Raw genomic sequence first — 17,788 nt, 5'->3', positions numbered from 1 at the left:
CAACCACCACTATTTTATCGTCATTCACTATCAGATTATGCATTGATTGTGAATTAATGATTTGTTCTATATTTCACAATTAAGAATATATTCAATTTCGAACTACTTAGTTTCTGTTATACTAATTCACAATCTTAAACACTCTTAGTTGAAACATAGTAATTTCGTGGATCAATAGTTTCGGTTGCATTTCACGGCTTATAGTATTCTTAGTTATGGATAATTAAACTAAATAAAGTGACTAAACGGTAAAATAATAAATGTGAATGATTTAAAAAATTATAAGTACCTATGAATTACTTTAGGTAGTACTCCTATCATAATCGCTATTATATATTCTCTCACTCCCCTCAATAATATCTTTAATTTATTCACCAATATTGTCAAAATTGGACTACAAATAAAAGAGATATCTTTATTCATTTCCCATGCATGTTCAACCAAATTAATTACTCCTAATTTGACACTATGAGAAAGCGAAACCTTAATTCCACTCATAACAAATTCAAACAATTTATCAAAACGGGACTGATGTATAGTAAATATTTACAGCTAGCGATTAACACTATAGTCAAAAATAGATATGAAAGTGGAATTATGGACTTATTGGTTTTGGTGAAATAAAGGTTGGACCGAATAAATATGAGACATCACTGTCTGTTGCAATGAGTTGCTTTCATGGAACACAGGTGTGCGTGGTTTCCACCCTAATTATGACTATCATTGTCAATTTATTTTCTCTCATCCACTCAATAACTCATAATTTTGTGGTCGCCCTTTTTTTGGGTCAGGTCCTAGTTATTGTTGTCATACATTCTTAACTGTCAAATCTTATTAGGTAAGTGGGCACAACTCGAAATAATGGAATGGCATCATGTGTTCCAACTGAGCAGACAAGTGATCTTCTGGGTCATCAATTATCTTCAATGACCCAATATTTAGACTATAGCTTATTCATACTAATATATTTGAAAATCCATTTTTATCTTATAAAATCTTCAGATTTGTCAATTGGGTCTGTTCAATTCAGTGTAGGTCCACGAATAATTGGAATGGACTCACTCAGCCCAAGGACCATCTACCAGTGGGCCTATAATTGGGCCTAAGACTTTAGATTTGTGAGTTGTTAGCGGTATTTTTATAGGCAAAAATTTGATCCATGCATCAAAAAACCTTTATTTGAAAGGGGAATAAACACAGGAAATTCAATTGACAAAGAACATTGTCAATGATGTATTTCCTCAAACGAAGAGGAGGCGGAAGCGGCATTGTTGCTCGCGGAGGCCGCATCGGCGTGGGAGGGCTGGTAGACCCGCTCGGATTGGAAGCGGCAGGTGGTCTGTTGGGCCTGCTTGACGGCCTGCCTGATGGCCTCGCAGCCGCATTGCTGGCTGTCCATCTGGCAGCAGGCCTGAAGGGACGGCTGGTACGAGTCCACGACCTCCTCGTCCTCGTCATCGTTGAACCGACGCCGCTGCACCTGCTGCCTGCATTGTTGATAGTTTTCGCTGGTCGAAGGTGGTGGTGGCGGTGGCAAGAGCCACTAGGGCCATGAGGAGAGCTGCTGCGAGTGCCGCCTTCACTTCACTTGTGCTTCATCCTCTATCGAATTCAGATGCAATACCAATCGAGAATCATGGCCATCGCCGACTCAGATCTACATTACCGGAGAATGAAGATAGCGTTAAACAACGACCAGTGAGCAATCATGCGACAAGGTATAGATTAGTACAGTAGTTTCAATGCATGACCCACTCCATGTATATACGGCGAAAAAAGTGCGTGTTAGCATCTACGAAATACAGTAAAATGTAGTATTGGTTGCTTGATCGCATTTGCAATTGAATGTTTGAATGTGCAGATTAGAGTTTTATCGGAAGTGCAGATTTGGTTAATTGTCAAGGAAAATTAATGGATTATGTTGTTTAAGTTTTGCTCCATCACTAGTTATAATCATACTCACTCTCTACCTTGTTATGTTGCAAAAGTTTGAAGTTCACCTAATTTGCCTCGGTTTGTGATTAAGAGTTGTTGTGTTAGATTTGCTGAAACGAAGATAATGCATTATAAGATGGATTAAACTCATGTCCTAGAGATGTAAAACTGAAATTAAGCTTAACTGTAGCTCTATCAATTCTTAGTTGAAGTAGTGCATGCAGCACTTGGCATGTTTGGTGCCGTACAAAACTAAGCCTAACTGTAGCTCTATGCTTAAAATGCTTCAGGCTGGTTTTTATGTGAGGCCTTCGATTATGTCCATGCGGTTTCCTACTGCTCTCCCTTTCATCTTATGATATTTTCTCTCTTGCAGTTCATCTTTTGTTGCTGTTTTCTGAGAGAATGGTATAAAATTGTAGTATACCATACCTTCAGCATATTTATCCCAATGTTAGGACATTGAAGGACTTCATATACAATTAAGAATGGTGTAGTAAAAGTCAGCCATTAGAAAAGGGTTTCCCTAACTGACAATAGGTGAAGCCACATTACTGATTATGGTGTTTGTTTCAGACTTGGTTTGCTTCTACTACTTTTTAACTCCAATTTCTGTTCCAATGGAAACTTCTGCACAAGATCATATGCATGTTAGAATATTGTGAAGTATAGGTTGCTAGTGTTGGCCATATTTCTACGATTAAGGCAGCAGGCGCAGCCAGAACTTTTCTCTGCCCCGTTTTTGTTAAACAATCCATAAAGGGTTCTGCATGGTAAGTAGAAATGACTTTACGATGTGGGAGACTCTGGAAGTCATGAATCACATAAATGAGTTAATGGTCTTAATGAATTAGCATAATAAATTTGAATTTTCTGACAGAAGAATGTTTGTGAAATGGATCTTAGGATCACTATGGAGCAGTATGTTTGTACTTGCTTGTGAATCATTCTTCCTGTTTGGAGCGCAAAAATGTGTCCTTCGATATAGAGTTTAATATCGAATCCGATTCTGATGATGTACAAATAGTTAATTGCTTACTATCATAAAAGGAATTTATGTAACCTATTGCCATTAAACAATCTCGAACTCTCATACAAAATTGGTTGTGACACACTAGAGTTTGTTATATGAAATTGATAGTTAGGAATGCAAATATTCAGTTTGAGGCCCCAAATGAGACTTTAAGTTTAATACAAGTGTTAATTTTCTACGTGTGTGTCCAGGTTCAAGCTACGGGAGCATTCATGGACATCTTAACATCTTTTCTAAGCCAAGTAGCATTCAAATATATTGCTCGATCTATATATTGGTAAGTAGAGAGAGCCCACATTCACCAGCTTGTTACATGTAACTTATATGAATATATATGCGTGTGTGTCAGTGTGTGTGTAGTCTTGTCTGCCTCATTAACAGGTCATCCGAATTCATTTCCTTAAACTATGTTCTCCCAAAGGCTTGTCATGTGCTTTATCGCCTTCATCGGGAAGCTTAACAGCAGAGTAAACACCAGCGCCGGCAAGAGCTCCTAAAATTGGTGCAGTAAGGTACACCCATATGGCTCTATAGTTGTTTGAAGCAATCGCTGGCCCTAAAGTTCTCACCGGATTCATTGATGCTCCAGTACTTTCGCTGCATCACAAAGAAATCAAGTCTTATGCTATCAAATATCATCATGGCTTTTCGATCCAAACGTTTGTTAAAGTTTGAATGATTGATGATCATGGAGCTTTTCCCTGACCATTTGCACCACTAGCTTTTAGAGGTGCAAGATGCATTCCCTCTTTCTCTCTCTTTTTTATACGAGCTTTTAGTGAGTTGTGTTGGCGACTTTTACCTTCCACGCATTTTGTCTCCCATCTTTTTCGTGGGATTAGATTCGTTCGTGCTTCAGTTCACCATGTATGGCGATAGGATCCTAAATTCCTAACTGTAGTTTAGTTGGTCGTAAAGTAGAAAGGGAGCCTTTGACCAACCACAACTATGCTCCATTGCCCATTATATTTAGTAGGGTGTAGCGCAAATAGCATTGAAATGGAAGAGTATATAGAATGAAGGGTTGATTATAAAGGGTAAGGTTGGTTCTGTACCTGCCTCACTCCTTGTCTATCTTTACTTCAATTTGACAAGCAAAACTGAGTGTTCTCCAACCAAATCTTTGGATGTGTGATGCAGGGGCCATTTTCGTTTCTTACTCTATTATTGTTCTTTAAGTCTTTTTTTCTTTTTAATCATGTCTAAGCATATGACATGATTTTAGGTTGTAGGACTCTCATAAAAATCCTACTGTGGTGACTTTTGTGTTGATTTATCTGTCTATTTGTGAACAATTCTACCTAAACCATACTCATGTAATACTCCCTCTAGTCTAAGACTAGGGCAGCAATCGTGCACTAGTTAAATGTCAAATACATGCTTTTAAATAATCGATCGAGTCATTTATAAAATCAGTATATTTCACTAGGGTCATGAGGTCCAAAAATCAGAAACTTGAAAATCTACTTGTCATTACTGGTGAGATAGTATTACCCGGCTATGAGTATATTGAGCATGACAGTCGCTCCAACCGCAATCCCCGCAAGCTCGCCCACCTATTGTGCCACAACTTACAAATAAATAAGCTACAAACACATATTTTGAGTAAGCCATACAAGATAATAAATCCAACTCTTTTTTTAGTTTTAACTTTTAAGTCAAAACAAAAATATCTACTAATTTAAGCATCGCATATCCTCCCCTTGGTTTCATAACAAATTACTAGGAGTAACAATTTATCTACAACTATCAACTGCAACAATAAAATAAGAATTTTAGACTACACCAGAATAGAAACCATCAACTGGAGGACTGGGCTCTTTGTCTAGCAAATTAATATCGTTTGTCACTGCAATTAATGGTCATCGAAATTTGGACTTTTCACTACTCAAACTTGTTATTCTATGTATTTAATTTTGACAACTGAATAAAAGCCAAATAAAAAAAAAAGATGTAGAAGTAGTTAGCTTACAGCTCTTGTATCAGTGGCGAGTGCAGTGACAACAAACATAAGGTTGAAGGTGATGATGAACTCCAATGCAAATGCCTGAGCATATTCCACTCCAGGACTAGGAACAGTAACACCACCTCCCATTATTGGCTCAAAAATGGCCTTTAGCATAAATGAAGCACATATTGATGCACTCACTTGTGCACCTATGTATACCGGCACCTGAAAATTCATTATTCAATAATTATTTCAACAAACCAATATTCATGCACTGCCAATTGTTAATTTCCATTACATGTTTCCACGGGAAGTGGCGGAGAGCGGCGAAGGCGACAGTCATGGAGGGATTCAGATGGGCGCCGGAGATGTGTCCTGTGGAGAGTATCACTATCATCACGGCCAGCCCCGATGATGCCGCCAACCCAAGGAGCGTCTCCGCCCCTTTAGTCCTTTGGTTCACTATTGGTGCCGCCGCTCCGGCAAATATTATTATCAGTGTGCCTATAAACTCCGCTCCCACCTATTTTATGGTAACATGCATCAACTTGTAATTATTTGAAATAAGGAAAAAAATATACAAAAACAACAATAATTGACCTCACACACACCTTTCTAGCAAGAGTGATGGGAGGTGAAGGCAATGAGCAAGAGAGAGGGGCCAAGGGCCCCTCCTCCAATGACAAAGATTCAACATTGAAGCATTTGCAACCATTCCTAAGTAGAGACGATCGTCTCCCGTTCCCATTTCTGAACCCTCCGAAGAGAGGGACGCCTAGCGTTCTAGGCGTCACAGGTGTGGAAGGCGCGGAGGTCGTGTGTTCACCTTCCATGTATAGATATCTCTACCTAGTATCTTAGGTCAAGGAAACTCAATGTGTTTAAGAAAAAAATATAGTAGTACTAGTTGATCTCAAGTGTGTTATTGTGCTTTTTTCATGGCATTGGACCATTTTATAGTAGGTTCAAGAAAGTTGACTTGGGGAATCCTTATTAAAGAAAAAGGTGGGAAAAAATATATATATATATATGTGGGTAGAGTATTTTGGTGGATGATATTGAAGTGAGGGAGAGAGAAATGAAGTTGGGACAATCCCTCTACATGAAAGTATGTAACAACATTTGAACCATTGGGACATAAGTAATTGGGGTTATGATAGAACCTTGTTCTATCGGGATTGAGCACACATGTTTGTAACAAGAACAAAAGGAAGATAAACCCTAGTTGAGGTGCTAGGGGGCGATTTCCGCCAGAACCGGAATGAGAACAAGTTTAGACTTTATTTCTCAATGAATCAAAATACTAGAGAATTCTATAATTTATAGAATTCTAAAGCCTAAACCTATCTTGCTAATCAAGCAATATAATTAAAATAAAAGATTACAAATGATACGGAAAATAACTAACTAAAATAAAATATACTAAACCAAATAAAGTAAAAGATAGCGGAGATGATCTTCAGCGAGATTCACTAAATCGAGGACCCTATCAACTCTCCCACCGTCGAAAATCACCTTGCCCTCAAGGTGGAAGGTAAATTAAGAACCGGCGACTCGGATCCTGTCATCGGTGCCAATACCTCCTGGATCAAATATGCAAACCTCTTCTTCAGCGCTAAAGATGGGCAGAAAATTTCCGTGTTGAAGACTTTCTGAGTTCGTACCAGCTTGCCTATCATCCCCTCAAACGGTCCTGGATCAAATATGCAAAGCAACATTCTCACAGTTTCCATAAAAGACGCCTTGTATGGTAGTCCCTCAACATCATGAATCCCCTTAAAATGATCAAATCTAGGGAGTAAAATAATGAAGGGATCGAGACCATAGGTAATTGCCACTGAGATTGGTATCAGTTGAAGGTGTTGAGCTAGTTGGCAATATATAAATAAAGGACCATCATTATATTCAGCCATATATCCCAACCCAAAATTTCCGGTCTGCTCCAATTGAACGTAACAAAATAAATGTCGTGCTCAATAACAGCTGGATGAATGGATATTGACAAACTCGAAATGAACAAGGTAGGTAAAATCCGAGAATCGAGTATCAATATCACCTGGAATTTCGGACATCGCTGAAGTCTGCTCGAGTTCTCACTAGCGCGACTATCGAACAACTCAAAGGCTCCTGCTCCAGGGTCAAATATGTGGATTCCTTCGGCTGCACCAAATTGAAGAGTAGCATGACACACTCCGACATGGGGATTGCAAATTACCGTCAGATCTTGAGGACTTAGAACCTTTATGTCCCCAAAATGGGCTAAATGATTCCTCTGATCAACAGTTCCTATAGTCCATCGATCGATGCCGACATTATCCCATCTTGTAAATCCCCTAATCAAGCAATGACAGATTGTCACCAAGAAATAGGATGCCACCTGCTTGTAACTATCATCCAGCTCAAAAGCTCCCGGATCAAAGATATAAACTCCATTGTTTGCATCAAACTGAAGAAATGCACGGCTCCATTCGGCATTCCCAGAAAAGAACGCCTCCATCATCTCGGAATTCATCAAATCCAAGAGACTATTCCCTACCTCAAGATTGAGGTGAAGCGACGGTCGAATCGACGATGGGACAATTCGCTCACCTAATTCCTCAATATCCAACATACCTTTTTCCAATTCAAGCATAGTACTGGGATCTGACTTTCTCAAACTCGAGCTAAGGCTTTCGCCCGAACGTGTCACATCTTTGCGCGGAGGGATTGAGCGGGCATCAGAAGCAAGTATTTGTTCCTGTCTGAACACGTTTTGATTTCCAACACCAAGCAAAGTGTTTGGCTCTAGGAAAGACTTCCTCCCATCACTAAATAATGGTTTCAGACCTGCATCACTAGTGTCGTCAAAGCAAGCGAATTTCTCCCTCTCAAGCAGACGGGGATTACTACTGTCCGCTGCAGTTAATGGAGCTCGCTGCACAATGCAGACTGATGTTCGACACTTCACAATATCATCATACGCTCTGGATCCTGTTGAACCATCTCCACCGTCATTCATCGCCTTCGGTTTGTAGCCGGAGCAAGGCTTCCCTTTATTAAGAATCCCAGCGGTCTCCTCAGTTATCTGACCAGCGTTCTCCTCAGTAATCTTATCATCAAACAGCACCTTATAAACTCCATCCACCGGTTGGTTAGCTCGAACAGCGTCGGCGGTGGAAGACACTGCTGGAGACGGAGCCTCTGACCATGCGAGCAGATCTGAAGAGGAATTGTGAGGCTTGCGAACAGCCCGGCGTAGTCCTCATATGGCTCAGGGTCAAATCGCTGCTTGACTGCAAATAGAAAATCATCCCAACCTTTTCCGTCATTATTATCCGTCCAGTCTGTCAACCAATCTGACGCCGGGTGATCGAACAAGTATTTTGTAAGATAAAGACGATCATCTAGCGGTGTGTAGTTGTGATTATAGTACTTTTGGATCTTACGGATCCAATCTGGAGCATTCTCTCCGTCGAAACGTGGTGGCTCGAGGCGGTTTCGTGGTACGGCCCAGGGTTTGATACCCGGCGGTGCCTGGGTGATCGACGGCGGAAACGGCCAACACTGCGGAGGGGCTGCGAATGGCTGCTGGTCCGGCGGCCGAGTATGCCACGGCGGATGTAGAGGTGAGCGCTCGTCAAGGCTGTCCGGAGGCCCCTCGGTCAGTGTATGACGTCTGAAATTGGCTAGAAATTCGCCATGAGCAGCAACCAGTTGGCGCAAGTCCACGAGGATCTCACGGAGAGCATGTTGTTGTAAAGATTCCTGGAGAAAAGCCATGGAAACAAGCGGTGGCTGCGTGGCTGTGATGATTGGAGTATGAATTGAGATTGTGAGGATTTGGTCGTGAGTCGTGAGTTTTGAGAGATTTGGATGGAGGAAGAGTAAACAATGGAAGCACCAATTGATAGAACCTTGTTCTATCGGGATTGAGCACACATGTTTGTAACAAGAACTAAAGGAAGATAAACCCTAGTTGAGGTGCTAGGGGGCGATTTCCGCCAGAACCGGAATGAGAACAAGTTTAGACTTTATTTCTCAATGAATCAAAATACTAGAGAATTCTATAATTTATAGAATTCTAAAGCCTAAACCTATCTTGCTAATCAAGCAATATAATTAAAATAAAAGATTACAAATGATACGGAAAATAACTAACTAAAATAAAATATACTAAACCAAATAAAGTAAAAGATAGCGGAGATGATCTTCAGCGAGATTCACTAAATCGAGGACCCTATCAGGTTATGCTGTCTCTTCCACTCAATTTGTTTTATCAGTCTGTATCTGGTCTCTACCTTCAAAGCAGAGAGAGAGAGAGAGAGAGAGAGAGAGAGAGAGAGAGAGAGAGAGAGAGAGAGAGAGAGAGAGAGAGAGAGAGAGAGAGAGAGAGAGAGAGAGAGAAGAGAGATATCATAGAGAGAGAGACGTAGCATCGAAGTATACTATATAAAGACGAAGAGGCTCTCGAGAAGAAGAGAAGAGAGAGCTTTGTACATATCTCGCTGCGGATCCGATCTCAGCTAAGATAACGAGGAGAGAGCGCTAGCGCTAGCTCGAGCAGCTCGCGTCATAGAGAGAGAGCTCGAGCTCGCGCTTACTCGCAGCTGCGCAGAACTCTCGAGGGAGAGCATAGGAGAGAGAGAGATTAATCTATTAATTGACTAAAATTTACCATGGATCAATTTTTACTCTTATCTTATCTGTAAACAAGCATCTGATCTGCGGCTCTGAGCTTACCTTTTTATTTAGAAAACGATCTTGGGAAAATTCTAATGAATATGATAATGGTCATCATTATATTTACATGGACAGCTAGTCCTAAAGAGAGGTGATAGATGTAAGAATAAACTTTTTCTTTTCTTTTGTTTTTAATATCATCGAATTAAACTTTGGTGTTTTCTGTACAAACAAATTGGAGACCATTGTATCAAGAATATAATGATGTGCATGGAAGTTTAAAAATGAATAATTTTGTTTTGTTTTGTTTTGTTTTGTTGATCCTTTTAATTCATTTTTTCCCTAGAAGTAAAGTATATATGGATGCATGGTTTCAAATTTAAATTGATCATTTGAAGAAGGTGTAAGACGTGATTTTATTTAAGATATTATATTTCCATAGTTGCATTAAAATCCTATACAATCATATATTTTCAAATCTAGTCTACGACCTCAATTGTTTAACGTTAACTCTATACCTCCACAACACAAATTCAAAGTTTAGAAATGGGTGCTCTCATTTTCTAGTTTTGGTGTTGATTTTGTTGTTGTATCGATTATTGTTGGATTTGTGATGTGGATGTCGTCGAAAGTGGGAGTCATATGGAGTAGTAGGTTTGGAAAAGATAGCATATATATATTTTTTTTGTTGTTATTCATGAGTTGGAGTATGCATAATATAAAGGTCAGACTAGTAGTAGAGTACAAAATATATAAAATGGCATCTTTTTCTTTACTATTCAACGAACTAGTTGATGAATTTATGGGGAGGTCATTGTAAACACGTCTTGGTTGTCAAAGAGAAGACTCTCTGCAGAATCATGACTTTTTAAGTGAAAATGATCTCAAAGTAGGTACAAATTCACTCTAATTAATAATCACTCCGTCCATTCTCTTTAGGGTATTTGAATGTAAATTCCTACGCGTTTACTAAATTCGATTTTGCATATCAACTTTTGACGTTAACATGGCTTGATGATTACTTACATAGCACTACCGAATATGAACTAAAACGATGTCACATTGTGTGCAGCAAAACGACGTATTGTACTAAATTAAATAGTTTCATTAATTAAATTGGAGATTATATTAAGAAAGAATGAAATCGTTTACTTCATTCCATCATATTATTTGTCAATATGATCCTGAATTAAACAAATGGAGATGTTTAATTTGAAATGATACGATGTCATATTTTTTTTTAATATAAAAATGCTCCGAGTCACTTAACATTGGTGGGAAGCGATGCTCCAAGTCATCACAACAGAAGCCTTGCAGCATAACTAGGCTCTCAAGCTCACTAAAATATTAAAAAACGTAATCAATTTATAGAACTCAAAGCAAATACACCCCCACCAAATCAATAAAAAAACAAAGAACCGGATAGAACACCTAGGAGAGGCTCATTGCCTACAATGTGATGTGGTTTTGGTTGACGTTTAATATCGCCACGTAAGTAAGTCACTAAACTGTATTAGTATATTCTTGATTGGTTGCAAAATCGTAAAACCAGAACAAATCAATAATTCGATAATTTACATGCATATATTAAAGCTAATATATGAAATCAGAATTTGGTAAAAATTAAGAATTTCCAAACAAACTACCCTTTCTTCCTCTTTTTTGTAGGTAGGTTGTGAATAATTCAAGTGATGAATCCACGGTTGGCAAAGAAATGAAGTTCTTTTTAGTTTTTCTATCAATTCAAACATTCGAAATACCTCAATCTTGTCGACCACTTATCGGCATATATTTAGATGTAGGTAAGAACATTAGACCTGCCTTTTTTCACATGTAGCAATCTACATCATTATATATACTTCCAAAAACCATCTTCTTTTGTGTGAAATAAGATGCTGTAACCCTAAGTTGAGAAAATTATTCCAATGTCCATTTATTTCGCTTTATATATATATATATATATATATACATATATATATATATATATATCATTTTCATAATGATGATATAAATATCATTGACCATAGTATGTTAACTCGTATACAATTTAATTTCAATTTTCAAGCTACCTCCATACTATTATTCTCTATATCTATCATCAAACAGCAATATCGCTACACAAAAAACACTTCCTTTCAATTGCAAATTAAATTTACATCACACTTTATTTTCACAAGAAAGAAAAGAAAAAACCAAAAAAACTTTGCAGTCGAAAATCCCATCATAAGAGTGGAATTGAATGAAACCAAACAACTTGGCATTGCTTTTGGTCAGCTTCCATTATCTTTTGAAGACCTATACTATACATGTTCAAAGTAATACTACTATCTAACTAATATTGAGCTTAATATTTGCCACATAACTGAATAAAGGGTAGGAAATTTGGTTCCTGGTATTTCAAACTTTGTATTTGAGTTATTAATTCGAGGCTCCTGTGCAATGCAATAATTATCTGTGTGTTTTATAGGATGTCTAACTAATTCAATAAATTTTGTAGAGCCTACTGCTATAATAGGATTGAAAAAATTGGCCTCTAGATTTTGAGTTTGATATTAATTCAACCCACTTTGTGTTCGAGTAAGATTAATTTTATTTTCGAACTTATCAATATATTGCAGCAATCTGTTGACAGTCCATCTACAAAAAACAATCTAAAATTAACTTGATCTTTCACTAAGAACATTTTAATTCGCAATGTTTACCTTCTTTTTTATTGATTTCCCATAAATTTGCTTCATATACGGTACGCTTGAAGTAATGTAGAACGTTGAATAAATGAATTTGACTTTGAAAATTTTATTAAATTATGAAAAATCTTTTCCACCTTTAGTTTGAAGATTTTAGCAAAATAGGAAAATGACCCCTACCTTTAATTCATGTGACATGTATATTGATTCCCAACATTTTCATTTTGCAACAAAGATAGAATTTGTGCAATTCCGCAGTCGTTTTCAATCTACTCGGTATTTTATGTAAGATAATACTTGGTTTGGTCAGTATGAAAAGATGCTAGCTAACAAATTATATTTATGCTGAAATTATATTTGTATCTAAGGCCACTGCACGAGAGTTTATGAACTCCTCTTTTTATTACTGCTGAAATTATAATAGTATTCACTAGATCGCACAAGGAAATCATGCAACTCTCACCTTCATGCGAAGCCGTTTCTTTGTGGATAATTTGGAACAAAATAAATTTAACAATATCGTATACCCCTATTGCTATTGGTATAAAGAAATAACTGAAATCATGATCAAACTACTTTTCTTATTATCAATTGATTTTAATAGAATCACATTATATCTTCCATAGTATCATAGTGAGTCGTTGACTGTGTGTTAAAACTTTAACTGGTTCAACAATATAGTTAGATCAAAACAGAATACTGATTGACTCAACACTATATCTCTGAGCTTTAAATATGATTCAGTTCAAGTGAGAGCTTGTCCAACCTGATCGAAATACTAATGTTCAAATGTTATTGTAATGATTGTTATATCTAGTATCACTACGTTGAAAGAGTGAATTAAAAAATCTTTTAATTTCATTTATTATTACTCTCTATCTCACTGAAGATGATCCACTTTCCTTTTTAATTTGTCACAATCAAAATGACTCATTACTAAAAATAGAATTATCTTTATCTCTACTTTACTCCTTCTCTCATACTTTATTCTCTCCATAACACACATAAATAATGTTGCATAAAATCTCATGCCGTTCAAAGAAGGAGTCATCTTTCTTAGAACGGAGGGAGTATAAAAGTAAAGATTGTACTAGTTCATATACTGATTATCATGGTGTTTATTACTCTTCATTCTTTCCAAGTTAGATGTTATACTTGAGTGATTATACGGAATTCTAGAAAATATTATTTTGTGTTAAGTGAAAAGAGAAAATATATTTTTATAAATTAATGTGAAAGGGAAACTTTTTTTCAAAAATGGAAATTCAACTACTTTTCCAAAGAAGTAGGTCCAAGTAATACTAACTTGGGCTACATAAATTGGGCCGTTTTGTTTGTTTCTCACAATATCCTCTTCTACTTGGGATCGCACTTCGGGAGACAGAAGTCGGGAGATTTTCAAAATATAGTTCCATTTCCATTTTCACAACGGAAGAAAGTTTAGTCTCTTTTGTTTTATTTTATTTTGTGTGTTTCTATTTCCATCTTGAGGTTTTTAATTTTAATTGAATGAAAATAAGCCATCAATATTTAAATTATTTACTATAGGGGTGTTCGGTTTGCAAAATCGTATCCTGGATTAAATATATGGCGTGTTTGGTTCATGAGATTCAATCCTCCAATCCAATCCTAGATGAATAATCATGGGATAATTAGTCATAGCTAACTTCTATGACTAAAATAATCCCAAGGCTCAATCCTAGATTGTATATTGGTATTATTTTATCTAGCAAATCGAACACCATCTATGAATAGGCAAACTATCAAACTTCAAAAATTCAAGTCACGGATTTAACTTAAGCTTGTTGTGTGTGTTGATTTCAAATGTGACAATCAAGGTTCAAAAACTTGAAGATCCCTAAATATTTTGCTAAAATTTGACATAAAAGCAAACACGAGTTTTTCAGAAATCCATATTCAAGGCAAAATGACATTGCCATATGCAATCAATTCTACATAATAGAATCCTGCAAAGTTTACAGGTTACCAAACATCAATCAGAAAGGTACCAATCCAAATCAGGCATGCATACCACAACACGAAAATCGGGTCTCATTTCTTGCCACTTTTCTTCAAGCCAGAACCTCCAAATGATCCTTTCTGCTGAGCCTTTGCCCTTAGCTCCTTAAGAGCCTGTAACGAAGATGTCATCGTCATAAGTTGAAACACTAGAAAAAGGAATCACGGCTTTATAATCCATAGTAAGGTAGTAGTATTGAAAAAATTTGTTTTACCTTCTCTTCTTCCTTCTTCTTTTGAATGTTAGCCATGTCCGTCTGAAGAAAATTAATCAATATTATAATTTCAGAAGAAAAAAGGGCTAACCCGACATAAGAAACACACAGAATATTCAATACAACAAAGAAGGGTTCATTCCCCTGTTTTTTTAATTTCTTAAATTCCCGGGAAGGAGAAAAGGATAATGTGTTTCAATTGATGGGCTACGTTTCTCAATCTCCGTGTTGTTTCAATTTTCTTCACAGTTCCTCAGTTTCACATTGCTGGAATCCAAGATTTCAACAAGAAAAAAGGCAGAGGAATTGGCTTATCTTCAATCACCCTAACTTGGATTCCCTAAATCGTCTAACTCAATTGGAGCGTAACTTAAGGAAAATAGTGTACCGAGAACTCATTTTTCCACCGCGACTTAATTTTCAGCAAAGCCACAATACGATCTCAATACTGACAGCGGGGCTTAAACCCCAATCAAAGAGGCTTAGAGCATCCTTAACCCTAGCCCGAATTCAGGCCCCAAGTCCCCTCCACGTCATCTTTCTCCTAAATTTGAGACTCAGACCACAACTACTCTAACCCTGCAGGCCCCAACCGGGCCACAACTAATAAATTGCACTATTCACAACTTCAACCTATTTTACTCGTAAATCAATACGTTGAACAATTCAAACCGAAAAAATACATTGTTCACTAGAAATTAAAATTACAAATCCGAAACAAAGCAAATTAAAAATCCTAGAAAATAAAAATACAAGTCATACATTTTTTTTTAAAAAGGATAAAACTACTACTTCTTCATTTGTGCGCGAAGGTAGGCGATCATCTCATGGTGTAACTCGAGATCGAACTCCGACATTGTCGAAGTATCCCTCGATGTCAACTCCGTCAGCAGGCTCATCCGCCAGGTAATACTCATCTCCGACATAGAATCGGAGATCTTATCCAGAGACTGATTGGGCGGCGGCGGCGTCATAGCGGAGTAGCTCGCAGTTGCCTTCCCCTTCGCTTTTCTCTTTGCCGTCTTTGTTCCTATCGGGCGGCTTTGAGTGCTATGGGATGAGAAGAAGACGTCGTCGTCCGTCACGTTGAGGTCGATCGTCGGACCTCCTTCGCTCGAAGAGTAGTTTCCGGCAACAGAAACTTTGGTTCTCTTCGGCGCCCCACTTGCCGTCGGTTCGGCCCCACTGATGTACTTCGAGCTCTTCTCGACAATCTTCCAAACGTCGAAGTACTTGAAGTGCTTCTTCCCGTCAGCGAAGAACTCCGCCTTGGCCTTCTCCACGAGGTTCATCTCGTTGTGCCCGCTCGGCCACATCCGGATTACGTTGGTCCACTTGCCATTCCACTTGTTCATCTCCTTCTGGACCCGACTCCAATGCTTGCGCAGCTTCACGTAGCTACGCTCGACCGACCCTCTAGGACGACCAGCGTTGTACTTCTCCGCAATCCGCAGCCAGAACACCTTGCCGCTCTGCTGGTTGCCGATGATAGGATCCTTGGAGACGTCGACGAAGTTCTTGGCCAACCACAATGTCTCGTGCGGACTATATTTCTTCGGCCCCTCATTATCCGCAACCTTGCCCTTGTCCCTCCCTTCAGCGGGCTCCATATCACTGATCTCGTACATGACAGTGCTAACTGACGATGTTATGTCGATGTTGCTAGCCACCCCCGGACTAGACGTCGTATGCGATGGGTGTGATGGCGGCACGTACCAATTTTTGTCGTTGACGAACTCGTTCATCTGACGTTCATCGTTGTTAAATCACTCCATAAAAGCCGAAAATATGGGAATACAAGAGGATTGAAATAGGTAAAGTGCGGAAGAATGGTGGTCAAATGTTCAGTATTTATAGACAAAAATTCGAAAAAAAAAATTAATTTTTGGGGACTTGCGGCCCGGCCCGGCCCGGCCCGGAGAGCATCTAACGCTGGGCCGGGGCGCGTTCGTTGCGGCCCGGGCACACTTAACGCCGGCCAGGCCGGACCCGGAAGCGTCCCCAGGCCGGAACTTTCTCCCCTCCAACGTCACGCACGGGCCGGGACTCGCTCATTGCGGCCCGGCCCGGCCCCACGCGTTAAGGATGCTCTTATACCCTTAATCAAAACATCGAAAAATAAAAGGCAAAATCTAGTACCTCGTCGTATTCCTTCTTCTCAGCCTTAGGTTGCTTTAGCGGCTTAGCTTTACCTCCTGTTTGTTGTGCAAATCGAATGAACAAATGATGGTAGACGACGCGAGGAGATTACGTGGTTCAATCTCTTTCGAGATCTACATCCACGGACGAAAATGGAGTTGTTCTTATTCAATCACCAACTAAGAATCAGAGATACAATTACAACTGAACTCTCTAAACTAATCTCTCTCAATCGAAACTATCTTGCTCGAGTGAATTGCTTCTTGGATCAGCTATGTGTTGTGTGTATTGTGTGTATCTCTCGCCCTCTCTCTCTTTCTGTTATACAACATATATACACAGTTTCCAGAACTAGCATTTGGGTAAAACCGTCTATCTAACCCGAGCTTCTTCTTGAGTTGGGCTGAGCTGGGCCAGAGAGAGTAATCTGATGTGGGCCTGGGCTCAGTTTCTTCAAGCCTTACTGCAATGCAGCTACACCACTTCAAATCTCCACCTTAGCTGAATTGTTGGAACACCTCCATCCTCATCAACCACCTTCATCTCCGAGGAACAAGCCCAACCAAGTCCAAGCAATGTTCAAACTTAGAACTTGGTAGAGATTTGGTGAGCATGTCAGCTGCATTCTCTGTAGTATGCACCTTCTTTACACACACTACCCCTTTTCTTACTTCATCTCTTACAAAATGAAGTTTGACATCAATATGCTTACTCTTTTCATGGAAAACTTGATGTCTTGACAGACTTATAGCACTATTATTGTCGCAGAGGATAGTCACTGTATCTTGATGGACTCCAAAATCTTCAAGGATCCCCTTTAACCAAATTGCCTCTTTCACTGCCTCAGCCAAAGCAATGTACTCAGCTTCCGTTGTTGAGAGTGCAACCACCGATTGCAAACTCGACTTCCAACTAACTGCTGTCCCATAAATCTTGAATATATATGCTGATTGTGATTTTCTGCTATCCAAATGTGCTGCATAATCAGCATCACAATACCCAATCAACTCATCAGTCTCTACATCGTCTTGCTTAGAGTATAACAAGCCATGACTCTGAGTACCTAGTAAGTACCTTAAAGTCCATTTCAATGCCTGCCAGTGAGTCTCTCCATGATCACTCATATACCTACTAGTCAAGCTTATAGCATAGG

General features: G+C 38.8%; 2 protein-coding genes across 2 annotated transcripts; both read right to left on the bottom strand.

The window, feature by feature from the left end:
• Positions 1-3,197: 3,197 nt before the first annotated feature.
• Positions 3,198-5,828, bottom strand: LOC121802098 (aquaporin NIP6-1-like). Its single transcript, XM_042201670.1, has 5 exons — positions 5,528-5,828; positions 5,215-5,439; positions 4,941-5,141; positions 4,463-4,524; positions 3,198-3,565 (listed from the first exon to the last, which is right to left on the bottom strand). The coding sequence occupies exons 1-5, from the start codon at positions 5,747-5,749 to the stop codon at positions 3,361-3,363; spliced, it is 915 nt and encodes a 304-aa protein (XP_042057604.1). The 5' UTR covers positions 5,750-5,828; the 3' UTR covers positions 3,198-3,360.
• Positions 5,829-14,314: 8,486 nt separating this feature from the next.
• LOC121804273 (glutathione S-transferase T3-like) lies at positions 14,315-16,241 on the bottom strand. The gene is made up of 3 exons (XM_042203777.1): positions 15,666-16,241; positions 14,497-14,538; positions 14,315-14,395 (listed from the first exon to the last, which is right to left on the bottom strand). Exons 1-3 carry the CDS (start codon positions 16,239-16,241, stop codon positions 14,315-14,317), a joined length of 699 nt encoding a protein of 232 aa, XP_042059711.1.
• Positions 16,242-17,788: the final 1,547 nt, after the last annotated feature.

This window comes from Salvia splendens, chromosome 5, assembly GCF_004379255.2.
Source record: "Salvia splendens isolate huo1 chromosome 5, SspV2, whole genome shotgun sequence".
NCBI classification, from domain to species: Eukaryota; Viridiplantae; Streptophyta; class Magnoliopsida; order Lamiales; family Lamiaceae; genus Salvia; species Salvia splendens.
Note: the sequence above shows the minus strand (reverse complement) of the source record. Positions and strands in the feature narration are given on the sequence as shown.

What these genes read in the sequence shown, in the direction of transcription:
- LOC121802098 (XM_042201670.1), bottom strand. Translation starts at nt 5,749, where the DNA reads ATGGAAGGTGAACACACGACCTCCGCGCCTTCCACACCTGTGACGCCT. An exon ending in GCCACTTCCCGTGGAAACAT is followed by an intron (nt 5,142 to 5,214) that starts GTAATGGAAATT and finishes ATGAATTTTCAG; the next exon opens with GTGCCGGTATACATAGGTGC. An exon ending in TCGCCACTGATACAAGAGCT is followed by an intron (nt 4,525 to 4,940) that starts GTAAGCTAACTA and finishes GTGGCACAATAG; the next exon opens with GTGGGCGAGCTTGCGGGGAT.
- LOC121804273 (XM_042203777.1), bottom strand. Translation starts at nt 16,241, where the DNA reads ATGAACGAGTTCGTCAACGACAAAAATTGGTACGTGCCGCCATCACAC. An exon ending in TCAGTGGGGCCGAACCGACG is followed by an intron (nt 14,539 to 15,665) that starts GCAAGTGGGGCG and finishes AATTTTCTTCAG; the next exon opens with ACGGACATGGCTAACATTCA. An exon ending in AGAAGAAGGAAGAAGAGAAG is followed by an intron (nt 14,396 to 14,496) that starts GTAAAACAAATT and finishes TCTTCGTTACAG; the next exon opens with GCTCTTAAGGAGCTAAGGGC.